Consider the following 20,065-nt stretch of genomic DNA (forward strand, 5'->3'; position numbering starts at 1 on the left):
ATACAATGCTAGCCATACAGCACTCTACTTATGCAACAAAATTAAAAAGGAGCGGGAGAGGGCAAAAGCAAGAGTCAAAGAGAAAGAGAAAACAACGTGAGAATGAACTGAGGAGGAGAGGTATATAATCAAAAGAAACCAGTAAGACAATAATAAATACTCTTTTTTTTTTTTTTTTTAGGAAAACGACCTCCTCCTCATTTGAAATAAATGTACAAAAACAAAGTTCCAATCCCCAATCGATATTAAGAACCAAACATTCCTATCAGTACCTTAATCAGTTTATAGAGAGCACTCCTAGCTAATGACATAGACAGTAAAGTCTTGGCTAGACCTATTTATTGCTATTAGGTATGGCCTTGAGCACTCTTAAATAAATATGAAGGTACACTATTTTCTTCCAAGTGACAAAATGGCTCAAGAAATCTGATGGGGCCGTTCCTATGTCCTGGTGATCAGATTCTGGTTGTCCCATGAGGTGAACTGTCCCATCTGCTGACATTCTCCCATCAAACTACTCTGGGTGAGGCTTCCCCATAGGCAATCAGTCCTGGTTTCAGGAAGGTCAAAATGGCATGGCTGAGCTCCCTGCAGTTAGGAGATGGGGAATGAAGCCTCACTGCTTCCCAGCCCATCAGTGCATCTCCAGAAAATCCTTGTGTGACAAGGGCAGTTAATCTTGTTCACACATAGGCATGACCCCCATGCAGCCACAGATGGAGGGAGTGAGCCAGAGGAACTCGCCTGCTGCCCCAGGAGTGATCTGTTCCCCAGAGTTAACAGTAGGAACATCCCATTTAGGGAATGTATTTCTCCTCCTTCTCCTTCTCTATGGTTTTCTCTCATTCTCTGGATGTATCACGACTATTTGCCTCTGTCTTTGCTTTGAGGCTGTCACGTGGCTTCTTGCATCCTGGGGATTTTGCAAAGAACTCCCTAGATGTGCGAGATGGGACAAGGCAGCTCAGTATAAAGGCGCCAGCCCATGACAGCATCCCTGTGGACTCCTACGTGGACCACAGCTTTGGGCTTTAGGATTGGCTGCGGGACTCCCCTGCCTGGCAGTCACCACTGTTAACCCTTGCTGCTGAATGGCATTGAGGGGAAATGCCACTGATGCAGATCCTACCACTTGTTGCCTAATTGAATTAGGGGAAAATTCTGGCAAAAGATTCAAAGTCACAGGGAACCTCAGGGGCAATACCTGTTGAAGTGTAAATCTCTACACCTGTATCCAAATACACAGCTCTATAGCCATATATACACTGATGTTCAAAAACAACAATATAGGTATTTAGTAGTATCTTGTTTCAGAAATGCATCCAGATGTTCTGGGGACATAAAATCACTATGTACACCTTTGTATCTAGCAGGAGAAGGAGGTGAAAAGGGCTGAAAAGTTCTTTGGGGAAGGAGGGTAAGAAAAAAGAATTATTAAATTAATGCCACCAACAATTTTTTTAAATAAATAGTAAGTGGACCCTTGACATTCTGGAATGAATAAATTATTTAAGAGAAAATGTGTTAAGACTGAATGTCAGGGTTAAAGGCAAAGGGATAATGGATGTAGTGAGAGGTGGTCTCAGGCAGAGAAGACCACCATGTCGGTATCTGGTGTGGTGATCGCTCTGGTGCGTGGACGTCGTACCACGTCACACACTGATGGCACGTCAAGAGGCAAACACAATTGGGTACATGCACTGTGGCAACCTTGTTCATTCCTTACAATATCTTGTCTCCAGATTCCTGAGTACTTCACCATTTTCTGAAAAAAAAAAAGTGTGGTTTGCTATTTTATTTTAAGATGCCAAAGATTGTCTAAGACTTTGCAGTGTCTCCTTTAAGACTTTCAAAATATTAAGATTCAAAAGTTATGAAAAAGTTTGGCACATTCAAAGTTTAACTCTACACATGGAAAAATGGAATTCTGAGGCCTTTTGAATATGCTCTACATGCAGCTGCACACGCTGTGGACTTGTTCTGTTTCACAAAATGAAATTCTCAGTTGTTTTCTAAAATAATTCAGAATAAAAACACATTCACAACTTGTAGGCTGGCACAGCATACCTGAGTGAGAATGTTTAACCCCATCTAAAACAGTAACTTAAACCTTTATCGACATCCAAAAGAAAAAAAGTAAGACAAAATATAAGACTTGTAAGACAGCTATGGGTTGAGATAAGTTTTCAAGTCCTGGTGTCTCATATTTAATATGTCTTCACCTAAATTAAAAAACAACAACAACAATAACAATAACGACAAAAAACTCAAGTTCATGAAAAATCTGGGAAAACTTAATCTGTCTCACGCTTTACGAAACAATTAAGACCATTCTGCTGATGTAATTGTGGAGCCACAAATGCATGCGGGCTCTTTAAGAACTTTTCTGTTGGGGGAGGGGAGGTGAAATGTCAGAGTATTTTAATTCAGCAAACAAACACTCCTCAGTTGGCACTGACAGCTTCCGGGGCTTCATTTTCACTGCTATAGTCTGATTTGGGATCATCTTCATAGTCGTCATACATTTCCATCTCATCCTCTCCATTAATCATTTCATTTCCAGCTAGGCTTCCGCCGTCTGTCTTCATACCATAAGTGCTCTGGATGACCGGGAGGCTGGGCTCTGGACTGGCGGAGGTGCTAGAGCAGTCAGATGTCATCTGAGGTGATGGTGTGGTAGTTGCCATAGTAATAGCACCAGGATACACAACACCTGTTCCTGTGGTGATTGGAATCTGAGGCTGCTGCCTGTATAGATGCAAAAAATAAAATAAAACAGAGGGAAATATCTATATACGTATGTTCTTCCGTGTGGCATCGGAATTCACCCCTCACGCATTCTAAAAGGGGGCTCTGTTTGAAACTCTAAGCAAATGACAAAATGGGACAAAGGTGTTTCCTGGAGGAGTCCTGCAAATCTCCCTGATGATGTGATTGGTGTTAAGCAACAATGGAGCAATTCCTCCATGGCTTTGCAACATGAAAGCAAAGCTCTGATAACCCCTTGGCATTTGGAACATATACTATAGTTAATTCCACAAAGTCACATGTGAGATCATTTTTTAAGATCTCCCAGGACATGACCAAAAAATAGGCTGGTAAATATGAGACATACTGTAATGATACAGTTAAGCAGGTTTGTGTCTTCACCTTGGTCTGAGAACTGTACAAAGGAAAGATCAAGATGAGAAAGGATCCGGTATATCCCAAAGTCAGATTCGGCAAAGCGTGTATTTGGTATCCTTGTAAATGTCTACTTATTTCCGCGGCTGAACTTGTAGGGAAGCTCCTTGAAGCTTCTACTTCCTAATTATGAAAGGATCATCTTGGATGTCGTTAGTCCTGTGGCCCTGGGCTGGAGCTGGGGTTGGAGGAGTCAGGAGTGAAGAACAGTGAAAGCTCCACCACTTAACAGAATAACATGCTGTCTCATCCTAGATCCCAGCGGGTGCCAGGGCATGGTCACACCAGCTCAGTCTGTCGTCATGACACTCTAGTTCAAATAAACTTACCAGACCCTTTACAAAGGGCAGTCTCTCCCTCTGCAGGGAGACATGGCTATCTGTCTCTCAGTTTCCCTTGAGGCATTGTAACTGGTTGAAAGAATGGAAGTCCTACTGCCTAGCTCAAAGACTAGGACTGAAACAATATTCTCACGGATGCAATATTCACCAAGTGTTTCTCAATCTCTATGTACAGTATTATTAATTCACCTCAAAATGTCATTGTAACTCTCTTTTCTGAGCCTCAGTTTCCATTTATTTATAAAAGCTGGGGTCAGGGAAGTCCTGGAGAGTCCTTCCACCTGTTAATACTTGGCCTCAGGTCAGTCCATCACTTGAAGCATTCTTATTGACCCCCCTACATCGAAACTTCTATCCACCTCAATCTAAAAGCAAAATACGCTGTATTTGTGAAGAGCTAGCTTAGTTACCAGCTATCCTTTGACACGTCCTGAAGGAGCATAACTTCTCAAAAATGTCTGCATGCCTTCCAGCCTGGTAGAAGGAGAAATGATGGAAATGGCCTAGAATCACACTGTGGGATATCTGATAATGCTATTTTTAACAACCTCTTTCAAACACTAGGAGGTATAATAATGATGCCTTAACCTTTGACTAACGTAATATATAAATATTTACATATGTATTACCTCATTCAGTTAACAAGGCAACCCCATGAGGTATCATTATGCCCAGTCTTCAGATGAAGAAAATGAGGCCTTGCTTAAGGTCCTGCATTCAATAATCAGCACTGCTGGGATTTGAACCTAGGTCACCCGACTTGAATTCCATCACTCTTTCCTTCCTAGATATTCAATATACAGATACACTATGCTCACTATATCCCATAAAAATTCCTGACTTCTATAGAGCCTGTAGGTATCCAGTTGATACTACGTGCCTGATATTGATGCATTTTCTATGATGCTCGTGGTTATTTTTTTGATTGCCCCAAAGAAGATGATAGAGGAATCTAAATCTATGTATAGAAACATCTGATAAGATACTGTTTTTGCTTTCATAGAATCAAATTCTAAAAACAGTATACTTCTTGCTTCCTAAGTTTTGGGCAAATTAACACAAATTAAATTTTATGCTAACCTATCCAAGGCAGTAAGAGCCTCATTAAATATTTTACTGAATTTGGATAATTGCAATAAAAATATTTTTGCCTTAATCACGTAATGAGTGTCGAGTGAAAACTTTTACTGCACTATTAACCCATTTTACAGATTTCCCAATATGGTGAGCTAATCTATAATATAAATTCTACATACCATATGCAAACTATCAAATGATACATTTTCTTTTCATGAAGGACATTTTCTTTTTGCAAAGAATAGATGGTCATTTTTTTGCAGTATTTTAAAATCAAAATATCTATATATATTAAATAAATTTGAATTGACCTCTTATTATGTGCTATGGACAATGCTTAGATGTTTCCACATTATCTCCTTTAATCCTCACAATAAGCCTGAGAGATAAATAAAGGTGCAAAACTGAACTCCTGATCATTCTCCCATGTACTGGGCTCCTCTCATGGCCTTTCAGATCTTGGTTAATGATTACTTCATCTTTCTGACTGCTGGGGCCAATCCTCAATCCTATATCTGCCTAGTTCTCCCAGATATCTGCATGGCTAGCTCCCTTACCTCCTCAGGTCTTTGCTCAAGTTAATCTTCTCAGTGAGGTTTTCTATAGCCACTCAGTTTAAAATTGCAATCCATCCTCTAAAACTCCCTACCCCTTTCCCTCCTTTAGTTTGTTCTAAGGCATTTATTATTATTTGATATTTATTTATTTATTCATTCATTTACTCATTCATTGTCTGACATCCCCCACTAGAATGGAAGCTTCATGAAGATAGGATTTTTCACTGATGTAGTCCCAGAGCTTAAGCAGTGCCTGGGACATAGGAAGCACTCAACAAAAATCTGTTGAATACATGGAATGAGAGAATGAACTAGTGAATGAGAAGGAAAACAAATGAAAAGTCTGGGTAACCTGTTCTACAAAAGAAAAGATATAATGAGCTTAGATATATGAGAGAGAGGGTAGTGGAGAAGGAATATGAATATAATCATCTTTAAATGCTTGAATGATTTTCTTCACAAAAAAGGAAGAGATTTGTTCCAGAAGTGACCAAAGAAGAGGATCAGAACCTATCTACAAAGTAGCAGAAAGGCAGAGTATGGCCTACTTAAGAAGAAAGAACTTTCTAGCATTAGGAGGTGTTCCACAAAGAAACTAGCTCCCTTGGAAAGTGGTGAGCTCTCTAGCCCTCAAAGAAAGAGTTCAAGCTAAACTTAGAAAGGACTCCTACAATGGCTGGCTATTTGAAGGATATGACTTCTGAGGCCCCTTCTATGTGACCACTGATTCTGTGGGTGCAGAATCATAAGCTAACGGTCATGTTGGTCTTGCTCTCATTGTCATTATCAGCATAAAAAGAGACTAAAAAAATTAAGTGAGCATAGGTAATTATAATTGAAGAAATCTGGCTTTCAGGGGTTTCCAAAATAGTATTCCACCCTACATATTTTACTTTTCTTACTGCCAGAAAAAATTCCTAGGATAGCCTCCTTATTTATTTTTGAACATTTTCACATTTCCCCCATGTGTTCATGCTCTCCTTCATGCTAAACTAGGAATCTTTACCTGTACTTTCCACCAGCCTGACCCTACCCAAACCTCAAGTCCCCTTCCTCAAGAATGGCCTACGCGTGGCCCTAATGCATAGTAATCTCCCTCCCTCAGAGCTTTACTTGCTCTTGTCTATATAATCAAAATTAGTATCCCATTATACATTATGTGGAGCACGACGCAATGTATTCTGTGTGTGCATGTGTGTATAACAAACTATTATCTGCTAACCTATTCACGTATATGTCTGGACTCTCTGACTTTAGCATTCTCTGAAAGCTCACTGTGGACAGAATTAATGCCTCATGTACTATATTAATTTACTACAGTGCTAGGCACACAGCTGGTTTCAAATAGGCCCTTACCAACTGACTGACTAATCAATTAACAAAATGGAAAATCTGGCCAGCAGGCTCAATATTTGTCTATAGGAAGTTACTTTCCTAAAAAGCATTTTTCCTTCCTTTACAGATCAACTGCAAAGTCAAAATTCAAACACTGCAGATTTCACAAACAGGGATAGCTGGCAAGCATTGGACTTTACAAATAATGAATGTGCACATCAAAACAAAAGTTGTAGATATTTGTAAAAGTACACGCATGCAGCTGATATGAGGAGAGATGGCTAAGAACCCTCCCTCCCAGCCCAAGTAAAGAGTTTGAGCTGTTCCTGATAGAGGCCAGCATTGCTGCATGGTTTCCAAATCACAAGAAGAGTCCTGGAGTACAGTCTAGCTTTGCCAATTGCAATGGAACTATTTATTTATGTTGTCAAAGCTCCTGTTTGCTGATCCTTTACAGTATCTATAAATGAAGGCAATGAAGTTTGCTTCATTAGGAGATTAAACCTATAAGTTGCACATCTTTTTACATTACCCATTAGAGATTCTAATCTGGCTTTCTCTACAGGAGGACAATGCTAAAAACAGCATGTCTAGTCTATGCTACTCAGTTAAATTTGTAAGTATCTTATAGGTTTTATTCAACCTCTTTGAGATTAAGATCCAAATGGCAAATGTTCAAATCACTTATACCACAATGCAGGAGAACATAATTCTTTATAATATGAAATATATACCTGACACATAGCATCATTTCTCTAGGATAATAATATTTACTCTAATTTGGGACTTACTATATGCCAGACATTGTTCCAAGCACTTTAGATACATTAAGTTATTCAATCTTCAGAAAGGTCTGATGTTGTAGGTATTACTGTCATCCCCATTTTACATATGAGGAAACTGAGGTACACAGAGTTTAAATAAGTTTCCCAAGGGCAAGTGGAGAGTTCAGAGGAATAAGAATTGCTATGCACTAGTTCCCAGAGCCAGGAAGAAGCAGAGCTAGTATTTGAGCCAGAACAGTCTGGCTCCAGAATTGACATTCTTAACCACTACACTATACGGCTTCTAAGAAATCTGTAGGCTCTAATTGAGAGGTATGTGTAAGGGTGAAAAGGAAATATAAGGTGTCACATAAGCCTGGTCTAAATCTCAGCTCTGCTATTTACTAGCTGTGTGGACTTGGACAAATTATTTAACATCTCTGAATATTGTGTTTTTCAACCTCATAGAGAAGATGATAGTGCCTATCTTGTAAGTTTGTTGTATCTGCAATAATCTGTATAATTCACTCAGTATAAGTAAGTATTCAATAATTTACCATTATTGTTACTCAAAAAGTAGCCCCAAATTTTAATAGTTTTTAGTATCTGCATAATTCTCTATTAGCTCACACATAAATTACTGAATACGCTTCAAATAAATTGGAAATACATTACATTTAGCCATAGTTCTTTGGGAAAATACAATGTTGTAGCTATATGTACCCTAGTAAGTATCATTTAACATTAATAGTACTCCTATCAGGATTATTACAGAACTCTGATACTTAACCTATCAATTGAAGGGGTTAAATCCAAGGTTAGAGCTAATATTACTCCATTTCATATATTGATAAATTCATTTCATAATAGCTAAGTAAAAAAAAAAACCTAACTCACTGAATTTCCAGTTGTATCATCAGTAAAATGTATGACAATGTTGAACAATATATGTAATTTTATTGGCTTGAAAGTTATGCACGTCTTTTCAAAATCAGCTATAAAAATTGATCTCACCCCCGTTCCCTCAAGAAGTCAACAGCAATCTTTGAATTTCTTGTTTGTCTTTCCCTCTTGTAAATAACCTCGTATCTAATGAAGATCAGTTTGCAAAGATGAATCCCAGGGAGTTAATAATCTATCAAATACAACTACTTAAAAGAAAATACGAATCCTTAAGTGGCAATAATACCTGGCTTTATGTAGCAAGTATTATCAAAACTGGGCAGAGGAGAATACTCAGCACTGGAGATTTAAGAGTAAGATATTCTGGCCATTGCCTGCACATCCATAGCCCTATTCCACAGTCTAAAATGAGCCTTCCACAAAGGACCTCTACGCCGTCAGAATCCTTAGTCTCTAAATTTCAAAGCTCCTTTTATGCTACTGTATACCACAACAAAAGACCTTATTTTCTCTAGGTTCTAGGAGCTTTTCCTCAAATGGCCCAGTCATACTCACAACTGTGCAGAATAGGACTCTGAGGCATATTTTGAAGCAATGTTGTGAAGACAATTCCTCAGTCATTTGGCATGACAGAGGCAGAGACCTGACTTAATCCTTTGCTCTTGCTCCCCTTTCAGTAGCCATAGGACCTCTTGAAGCCTCCATTTCTTTATCTTATTTAGAGGATTATATACTTTGTATACCTAAAACACCTCGTATACAGTAGGCATTCAATAAGTGGTAGATGCTGTTGAGTTGTTTTAGAGTTTCATTTTACATGCATTGTTATGTGTTGAGGTATTTCGGTCCAGAGCTGGTATCAATGTTCCCTTTGGTAAAGAGGACTTAAATTAAATAGAATTACTGCATCTCATATTTTCAAATAAGTTATCAGGGAACTAAAATGGTACCTTTGATAATCTTCCAGACTATGACAAAAGAGACCCACTATGCAACACAGGGGACATGACTGAGAGAAGGGTGGGAATGACAAAACATCTCAAATTTAAACTTTTGATTCTCCGCTCAAAAGAGACTATATACCTTTTCAGAGATAGACTAACAGGATTAAAAGAAGACATTACACAGTCTTAAATTTATATTTTGTTACCTACAACTATACTTCCTAGAGTACACTGTGACTTGGTATATTTCATAAATTCTCTAATTAGCATGTGAGTAGCCCAATTATATTGTATTGTACTTTTGGTGTTAAAGGCATTACTTTTTAAAATGCAAACATTTGTAATACAGAAGAATTTGATATCCTATTTTGGCATGTCTTCAGCTGTTAATACACTGGGATCCTCAAATAACAAAGTGATTTAAGCCTCACTTTACCTCGAAAAGTTTCTGCCATAGTGTAAAGAAATTCATTGATTATCTAGTGTGATATAAAATATAGTTTTACTCTGATAGCAAATCCATATTTAATAGTAATAATAATGACAGGAATTCACCTTTATTGATATTGTACTAAGCATTATACAAAGTACTTTTAAAAGCACTGCCTCATTGAATCCTCTCAACAATCGTATGAGATAGGTACTATTATTCGTTTCACTTCACACATGAGAAAACAGAAGCTTAGAAAAGTTAAATAACTTGCCCAAATAGGTCGCACAGCGTCTCAAACTCAGTGGTCAAACGCAGAAGCCGATGCTCCTCCCCAGAACACTCTAGTGTATTGTATAGTGACCCAGACTGCTCTCATTGGCCTTTTTTTTTTTTTTTTGTATTCTGACTATTTACTTTTCCAAATTAGTTGTATGTTTTTAAACACATGCTTCTGAAACCAGCCTTGTGTTTCATAAGGTTATTTTCTGAGTGCCCTTAAAAATAAATGGTTCTTTACTCCTCCTTTAAGGCATCTCTTTTCTTCACCTCCAAGTGAAGCTTTCTTGTTTCCCTGGCACAGCACAGCTCCTCAATTCCCCTTCCAGTTAACAGTGAACACAGCTTCCTTTTTGCTTCCTCCACTTCTCTCTCTCAAGCCCTTTCCCAAGTGTCTCCCCAGTCTGATGCCAGCTGCCTCAGGCCACTGCCTCCAGACGGCCCTCTGGTTTGCCACCCCTGTGCTGCTAGGTCTGAGTGTGCTGGAACCTACAGACATCTGCACCCCGCTCTGCTGACCACTGTGGTTACAAGAGGCCTCTTTCGAGTGCAGACAGCCAGTCAGCCAAGTGGAAATTTATACCAGAAATCTATTACCTAATTTTTAAACAAAATGACATGAAATCAGACTTGAAGATATCAAAAACATGTCTAGTTTCTGATTTAAGCAAGAAAATCCACATTGTTACTGCTTCTACCACAGAATAATTTACTGCAACAGGAGTTCTGGATCTTATGCCAAAAATGAGGTCCTCTAACCAATGTCAAGGCCAATTATCTTGTGGTAAATCCCACAACAAAAGCAGCTATTGTGATTAGAGTCAGAAGCACCACCCAGAGAAGCTAGAAAGCTTCTGGGGATTTCTTAAGGTTAGTTTTTACTCTTTTTTTCTCCCTGTGTGTCTGCTTAAATAAACTACCAGAAACTTTGTGTGTGGGCACTGGACATCCTAGGTTAGTTTGAGAGACAATGAAAGGGGTTATCAGTTGGGAGTGATCTGTTGCCTGTTTGTTTTGATTTGAGCAGAAGCCATGCTGCAAGGCTGTGCGCTTGTGACAGGCCCCTTCGGTATGTCACAACCTCTTCCCTTCCCTAATCTCCTTCCCCAAAACACTGCCAGTTGCCATCCTGTGGTTTCTTACCGCAGGAAAGCCCAGGTGGTTAAATGCAGGAACACTTACCCCACGGTAAAGAACTGCCTCATCTCCTGTCTCCGAGATCTCATCAGTTGCTTATACTCCCCAATCCGGAGCTTTTTGCCATCAACAATGCAGGTGCGTTTCGGTCGAGGTTTGTATTTATAGTTCGGGTACTTCTCTAAGTGGATCTTGCTTAGCCGGGCCTGCTCCTCATAATATGGTTGCTTCTCTTGGTTGGACATGGATTTCCAGCGAGACCCTAGACATAAAAATAGCCTTAAGTACCCAAGTGGTCAAGGCAACATACAACATACTCCTGGCAAATAACTAGATATACCTTCCCACCACTTCACTCACCCGTGCTCTGCGTAGCTCCTATTAATTACCACATACCATCAAGCCACACAACTAGTGTTTTAGACTATAGAGCAAAGAATAATTTGGATGTGATACATTTATTATATTATTTCCCTCAATAACTTAAAGCTGATGCTACCATAAGTATATTGTTTTAAAACACGTCTTTGCTTCTTAAGATCGTCTCCTACACCAAGGTTGTTTCCCCATCCATCTGCCTAGGGTTAAAAACCTAGACTTCTTAAGTATACTTTGGAGTATGACAGAATTCTCAGGAAAAACTCTCTTGGTTCCAGAAATTCAAACATCTCCCACACTCCAAGCATCTTTAGTGAAGCTGTCCTTTGATAAGATGTTAGATGTTGATATTCTTCCAAATATAAAAACCTAAGGTGCACACTGTATCCCCTGGCCTAGGGTAATTAAAAGTCTACACTCTACTTAAGAAGTTATAGCTTTAGAACCGGAAGGTCCAGTGGAATTATATATATATATATATATATATATATATATATATATACATATATACCATTTTCAAGTACTATAAACATTCATTCAAAGCCATACCAATGAAAGTACAAAAATTTTTAATATGGTTTATACAGGAAGAAGGAAAAGTATTCACTTCTCTAATATTGTTTATAGAGAATTATCTAAACACTTGACGAAGAAGGGATGTGTTTTTTTACGTGTATCAAATTGCATTTTTGTGTCTCGCTGGTGAATAAAGCGGTAACAGCTGTGCTGACTGGATGTCAGCTATTCTTCAGTGGAGATTTTTCATACATAAACAAATGGAAAAGTTGTACAAATATTCTATGCAGCCAGCAATATCCTGGTCTGTTTTAATAGCACATCCATTCCTGTTTTTCCTGATTGTTGTGCAAAAATTGTGTAGAGAGTCTACACGGACAGGCTTCTCTGTGTTCGGCTGGCTCCCAGCAGCTTAGAGTCCCAGTTAAGGTTTTTGGTGCTCTTAAAATTCCTGTGCTTAAAAGTTTACATTTTAATGAATATACTTACTATACTCTTAATTTTTTCACGAATGCACACCAATAATATAGATTCCCCACCGATGCCAAAATGGAAACAGAGAGGTTCTGTGCCCATTGGAGAACTTACTCATACTGCTAATAAAATGGCCAAAAAGGGGGAAATTTCCAAGTTAGATATCAAAATTTAGGGACAGGGAAATAATGACTTTCTTTTGAGTGTCTATTAATTAGAAAAAATTTTAATATATATATTAGGACCATTTTGGTTTGAAAGGTATTTAAATTTATAAGAATAATGCCCCTATGTATATCTCTGAAACTCTAAAAATAAAACCCCACTTAACTGTAATAACAGTTAGTATCCATCTTGAAATTCAAAAGTCAAAAAAAAAAAGGAAAAACTTGTATTTTAACATTTCAACACTATTTGATCTTACGTATCTTTAAGATTTTCTTAGGGGTCGCTGCCTCAAAATGTCTCAGAATCAAGTTAAATTATTTATACAGTGATAAAACATGTGTATTTGTGTATGTCCAGATCACTGATATTTACTCAGGTTAAATATTTATTGCTTTTGAACAAAACATTTAAAAAATGAAAACCACAGTTTAAGTCTCTAATGTTTTTCGGCTTCTTAAACGGCTGCTTTTGAGATTTTGTCACATCATGACAGCTTAAATAGAACAGTGCCTTCTGTGTTTTTTCTTTTTAAAGAGGAAACATGTTGACTGTAATGCTGCATGTTGAATAAAATACGTTCAATATGTTAAGCACAATAGTTCCAAACTGTATAATCTGCACTAGGCAAGCTTTACACTAATAGAACAAGGCTTGAGTTTAATCCGGAGAAACGGGAGAATCACTCTGGCAAGTTACCACAAAATGGGCCTCTGCCCTGTGGTCTCTGTGTTCAACTCACTGCTATGAAATTTGAACTAGTCATATCTTATTAAAGTAAATGTAGTTTTATTTTACAAGTTTTAAAGTTATCATTAGAGGCACTGTTCTACACTCCATAAATTTCACACTATTTGGGGGCTCACCCCTAGCCCTCGGTGAGTTCTTTCAGAGGGACATATGAGCCCAAGAATTCTAAAGCAGAAAACTGTAGGGTCTATGAGTGTTCCCAGCGTTTCACAGCAACTTACGAATTTTAAAAGACTGAATTAAGAAAAGGAGATAAAGCTTGTCTCCATGATTCTTATTTTGCAGTGACCTCTCAGAGTTGCCCTATTAACACATACAATAGATAGTTTTGTCTCTAAAACAACTGTTTAGTCAGTCCTGCCCTGGCACCTGGTGGATGTACTAACTCCTAAACCTAAAGGCTCCGGTGCAGGGTGGGAAATGCAGAGATGATGACAGTCTCCTGGGGCAGCTTGCTGAGCTCCACCTAACTTCCGCAAACCACAGTCTCCCTCAGGTGTCACATTAGGCCCCTTCTTTCCAGTCGTTAGAAGATCAGCATCAGCGGCTGCACTCACCTAAGATTTTGCTAATGTTGGAGTTATGCATGTCAGGAAAGGCCTGAAGGATTTTCCTCCTCTCATCCTTGGCCCAAACCATGAATGCATTCATTGGTCGCTTGATGTGTGGCTCACTGCTGGCCCGGCCACGGGCATCCCTGTAGACTCGTGCTTCAGCCACAGTGGCACCTCCTGTTGGCCAACAATAATACTGCTGTAGTTTAGCTGCAGAGCCATTCATTGCTTTACTTCCTGTAATGTCAGGGCAGGAAGAACAAGATGGGTGCAAAGCATTATTATCTGGAGACTGTTAACATAGCTGGCCACCTGTTTCAGCTGTTTTCCCTAGGCCCTTCTCTTCTTTTTAAATGAACTCTTGGAAGCAGAAGACAGTTTTAGATGACAGTTCTACAGGCTCTTCTGAGGTAGGCCTCAAAGACACACTGGGCAGAATTAATTTTGCATGTTTTTATATACCTAGTACATTTTTACCACAATCAATTCCAGGTAACCTTTCCTGCGTGATTTCTCCCTTCAAAGCAGGCTCTTACTATCATTTTAGCCTCATTTGCCAAACACTGTAGCCACTTCAAACTATCTCTTAGCCCCAACAGAACTCTCTTTCGCAATACTGTGCCTTGGCCGGTGCTCCCCTCACTGCCTGGAAGCCCCTTCTCCTACTTCTTCATGCGAAATCCCACTCATTCTTTAAGGCCTATTCAAATGTTGTGTGTTGCATGAATTAATCAGTAATTCAATGATAACTATTAACTGAGCAATTACTATGAGTTAGGCTTTATGCCAGGTGCTAGGTATACAAAAGTGAATGAAACAGCACCTGCTTTTAAAGGAGCTCACAGTTCAGGGAGGAGACAGACCCCAAACAGACAATTGTAACAGAGTGTATGGTAAGTGCTCTAATACTGAAGTAAACAGGGCATCAAGAGGGTGCCAGCAGACAGGACAGTGAGCTAATGCCTCCTAGGAGAGGTGACATCTAAGCTGAGTCTTGGAGGATGAATAGGAATTAGCACGTGAATGGGGGCGGGCAGTAAAGACGATGGGAAGGGTAATTCAAGCCAAAGGAAGGGCATTTGCAATGATGCCTACCAGGATGCATTCATTCCTCTTTCTTTTAATGTTACATGCTCCAAAGAAATTACTTGCTTATGTGGCTATCTCTCTCTAATATTTCCATTCCATCCCCAGGAATATGAGACCCCTAAAGTTAGTGTTTATGTTGCACTCATTTTTGTATCCCCAGGATTTTCCATGTAATAGATACTCAAATACTTATTAAGTAAAGGACTGTTCAGTTTTCAACTCATATGCAAAACTAGTAGACTAAAAGGCAGTCATTTCAAGGGTTCTGATATATTTTTCTGCTGTGTGAGCGTAGTTCTTTAACATCCCCTATGAAACTAAGTCTAAATTCCTGATATTTTATAGTTTCCAAAGAAGTGACCATAGTAACCTACTAGATTGAAACCTTCTTGAGGATATGGCAGGAACTGGCTCTCCTTCACTGCTGTATCCCTAGGTTCCAATAAAGCACATGGCATCCAGAGTTTCAGTTAGTAAAATACATTCAATTAATGAATGGTTGAATAAATGAATCAATGAATGAACATAGCTCTTGCTTGCTTTCATACCCCCTACCAGCATGATACACTGATGGGTGCTTTGCAGGTGGCAACTACTATATATCTCCCTATAGATTGAGAACCCCTATAGTTAAATGTAAAGTTGGACTGATGGCCTCAGCCAGGGCTTCTACTGCATAAACAGGAAAGCCTACTCCCAAAAGTTTAGAAGCAAAATATGCATTAAAACCTACATCTCTACATTTTGGAAAAAGTAAATCCTTTCAGCTCAGTGGAGTGATTATACAGGAACAACATGATCCAATCCATCTCTGCCCTTCTACTCTATTTCTAGTTACCTTGATGAAGTAGAAATTTGTTTGTGTCAGAGCTAGGAATAAATTAGAACATTAAAGTACACTATTATTTGGCAAATATGGTCATCATTTATTGCAAACAAAAGACAGAATAAAAGGGCTGAACTGGCTAACACTGTCAATTCTTTTCTAAATATGAGGAAGGGCAGAGGGGCCCCTTTCTGAAGACCATGCAAAATAAAATATTTTATAAACAGCCTTTCTTTTAGGCCGACTAGACAGAATGATCCCTTACATGAAAAGTCTCAGATCCCAAGATGCATAACTAATATGCTACCTTTTCGCCACCATACCCACAGTACATTAATTTCATTTAAAATGCACTGACCATACAGGATAAATTGATTTCACTTTATATGGGTTTGACAGCCATGTTTATTGTGCAGTGAAATGTAGTGTAGCTTCCAGCTGACAATATCCATCAACACAGGGCAATATGCTGACTGCTGGGCCAGATGAAGGCATACATTACTCTGGAAGTGAAACACTCATTCAGATACGACAGTGTCTTCTCCTGAGGATCACCATAGTAATTTATGATGCCCTCAGTGCTATTACTTTACAACTGACATGAATTCAGCAATTTATATACTTGCATGCATACATATAAAAGGAGACAGGCTTGTGGAGACTGTCAGATGCAAAAACATTTCAATATTATTCTAAGTTAACTACTATGCTACAGGTGATTAACATTTGAGATCTGCTTTTACTGTCATAGCTTTTCTTCAACTCTAGCAACACCAAATAGCCAGCTTCCATTTATTTATTCACTTACAAGATGTATTTCATTGTTAACAGGCAGTTTTAATCTCCTACAGACTGATCATCGTAGATTTTTAGACTCTGGTTTTAGTAGATCTTCTACACCATACCAATTGATACTCCCAGACATGTCCAAACCTAACCCAATCTCTCTCCCTCTCATTCCATACTGTAGTCTTAACATATCCTTCCTACTCACTTCTACCTGACTAAATTCCACCCTCTCTAAGGTATAGACTTCAGGTCCCACCCTACCAACTGTCCTACACTGACCTTGTCTGTCCTCCCATAGTACATATTATTTACATGACACTGACTGACACAGAAATTGAGAAATTCAAGCACAGTACATAGTATAAAAATGTGAATTAAGAAAGGGAAAATAGAAAACACCAGGGTGTATGCACATCTTTTTTTTCTTGTCTCCTTTTCTCTCTCCCAAGCAGAGTCAACTGCAAAATGAATGGGACATTCCAAGTTAAAACTAGAAATGTTGTATTAATGAACCAAGATTTAGGAAGAAGAAGAGACTTATCCAGAGAGATCAAAAGTTTTGAAACTACTTTTAAATTGGATCTGATATATGATCAGAGTCAGAATTTTTAAGAAAATATAAAGGGGTCCTAACATCAAAAGAATATTTAGAAAGTGTCCCTTAACTTCCCAAAACTGCTTCATGAAACAAACTGGTGAGGGAATTATTGTTATAGCAATAAAAATACATATGCCTGTATATATGTGTATAAACTCAGAAATTTAAAAAGAGATTGTATTTTAGGAAATCCCTTTTAAACAGATAAGGAAAACTCTATATAATAATATAGAATCATTTTTAAAAGGTATGCTATTAATCTGAATATTTGAAGCCTAAAATTGACTTTCTGCTATAATTAACTTAAGAATCTACATATCAAATGTGACTTCATGCTGCTCATTTATTTTCAGAAATAACATCAAGTTAAAAGGGCGGGGGCGGGGAGGCAATTCATTCTAAAGTAGCCAATGCTCTGTGTCAGAATCCAGAGTTATCCTAGAGAATTGCTCATAATTCTAAGAGGCAGATTCTTTCACTTTTAATAGCAGAGGAATCATTTGTGAGTTCAATGTTAATAATATGTCTTCTCATGGAAAGCAGTTGGAAGAAGCCTAGACCTACAGCTATGTACTTGGAGACTACTGCTTTCCAGCTGGCCTAAGAGTCTTTAATTACCAGCAACACCATTCCTAAATAACGGAAGGTCAACAGTACCACACTAGGCAACAAGGGAAAGCACCGGTCCCCTTTACTCCAGGAATTCCTGTTCTCTCTATTTCCCTGAGTTTAATTCAGCCTTCATCTCCCATATCACAGTCTGTGTAAAGGCAAACTTTCAGTTAGATGAAAAAAGATAGTCTATGAGGAAACAACAGAAACTGCCAAGGCAAAAACTTTCTTAGGGATCTGTGATTTAGACGATTGAAAGAGAATACAGAAAGCTGAGTTTTTCCAGGTGGGCTGGAAAGAAGGCCAGTTTAACCATCATAGCCTATGGCAATGGTCCTGAACTAATCCTAGAGAGGCCCCCTTTCTGGGTAAATGCCAAGGGTTATGTGAGTGAATGAGTAAGCGTTTTGTGTGGATTTGTGCATATATAAAGTTCTCCCTAAGGAGGAACTCTAGCAAATTCTATAATGTGCTTAGGAATCATTTATTTATGCATCAATTCAGCAAACACTTCTGACAAATTTCAGATGTACCCAGCATTGTGATGGAGTATACAAAGGTAAATAACACATGTGACTTGTTTTTAAGGAATTTGGTCCAGTGTGGGAAACAGATGCATAAATAGAAAATTACAAAACAGTGTAAGTGCTAACATGGGTAATTTCAAGGTACTATGAAAGCAGAGAAGGGAAGCTATTAATGTTGTTGGAATGGACAGATATGAATAACGCAGAAGCTTCAGAGAGGAAGTACTGCTTGAGCAGTATCTTAAAGGAAGAGTAAGAATTTACCAGCAGGTATGAGTGTGAAAGCATTCTAGGTTGGAGAATGTGTGAATATAAAGGCACAGAGTTATAACAAAAGCACAGAGGGTTTTAGGGAATAAAAAGAATCTGGCTATGGCTTGAGTTTTTTTTTAAAAAACAGGGGAATACCAAGAGATTAAATTCGGAAAGTAAGTAGGGGCAAGATTGCTAAGTACCTTGACTTCAAAGCCAAGAAGTCTTTGAGGTTTTTATTATAAAAAAGCAGGGTAGTGACATGAACAAATGTGTTCTACAAGAGATCAAAATGGAAGCTAAATGAGAAATTACCACTGAATAGTCTCAATGATTACCAGCGAATTGGCAATAAAGAATACAGAAAAATAAGGTGAATAAATACCTCCTCACAGGCCCATTAAAACTTACATTTTGTCAGACAGAATGAATGTAATATAAGTAAAATATAGCACAAAAGATTCTCTTCTGGGATCCAGTTCTGGTAATGGCAGAATAACGTATATCAGACTAACTTTCAAGTGGATAATAATTATAACTGCTGGAAAAAATATGAAAAAAAAACCAGTTGAAGGTACTTGAGATCTACCAAAATTAAGAAGAAACTGGAGAGGATTCAATCTTAGAAAGAAAGAAATGTCACTGAGTAAACCCCCTGTTTTCATAGTTTTTCCATGAAGACACTCCCCAGTCTGAGTAGCATGGAGTGGCTAGAATGCAAACAGAAAGTCAGTCTTACTTGGCCTAATGTATCAGAAGAGACAGTTTGAGGCTTCTGAGTGCCTGACACCTGAACTTCACATGTATAGGGATGACTTCAATGATTCTGGTGGAAACCAGGGCTGTATATCTGAAAACTCTGAGCAGAAATTTCAGCTGATGCCCACTGCAAGGGAAACAGAATTTGGATTTGAATCCTACAAAGTTAGAAAGTATTTGTGAAAAATTCAGGCTTTCCACTGAAACCCCAGAGGGACCACTCTTTAGGAATAAAGACTGTATGCTAAGACTAAGGATTCATCTTAGGACTGAAGACAAAACTCAAACAGTCACTACCTAACAGTGCAAAACTAAGCCTCCACAAGTTCAATGTGACCAGCAAGTATTTTAACTGCCTCCTAGCACAAAAATAAACATTCTTAACAGAGGAAGATAATAGAAGCCAGAGTCTCTACAATTTATAATCCACACTGTACAGTGTATAATAAAAAAAAACACTAGTTGTGCAAACAACCAGGAAAATGTGACCCAGAGACACCCCCCCCCCAAAAAAAAATATCAACAGAAAGAAACTGCAATGGCTCAAACAGTGTAATTAGCAAACAAGGACTTTAAAGTAGCCATTAAAAATATGTTCAAGGATATAAAGGAAAAGAATATCATAATTAATGCATAAATGGGGGAACTCAGCAGAGAAATGAAACTATAAAATGAAACATGGAAATTCTAGAACTGAAAGACGTGTTTGAGATGAAAATACACTGAATGGACTTCATAGCATTTTCAAGTGCAGAATAAAGGGTCAGTGACCTTAAAAATACATCAAAAGAAATTAGCTAGTCTCAAAAACAGAAAGAAAAAAAGC

At 38.3% G+C, this 20,065-nt stretch overlaps 1 protein-coding gene across 4 annotated transcripts in view; it reads right to left on the minus strand.

Annotated features, from left to right (window-relative positions):
- Positions 1-2,167: 2,167 nt before the first annotated feature.
- SOX6 (SRY-box transcription factor 6) overlaps positions 2,168-20,065 on the minus strand; it is a 442,494-nt gene continuing 424,596 nt past the window's right edge. For 2 of the 4 annotated variants that reach the window (XM_065883044.1, XM_065883043.1), the window contains exons 12-14: positions 13,791-14,024; positions 10,996-11,212; positions 2,445-2,748 (exon numbers count right to left, since the gene is read on the minus strand). In XM_065883044.1, the coding sequence (XP_065739116.1) occupies positions 2,445-2,748; positions 10,996-11,212; positions 13,791-14,024 (755 nt within the window). Of the gene's footprint in view, positions 2,749-10,995; positions 11,213-13,790; positions 14,025-20,065 lie in introns of all 4 variants that reach the window. The other 2 variants (XM_065883041.1, XM_065883042.1) reach the window with 2 other exon arrangements.

Source organism: Phocoena phocoena, chromosome 8, assembly GCF_963924675.1.
Source record: "Phocoena phocoena chromosome 8, mPhoPho1.1, whole genome shotgun sequence".
Lineage (NCBI taxonomy): Eukaryota > Metazoa > Chordata > Mammalia > Artiodactyla > Phocoenidae > Phocoena > Phocoena phocoena.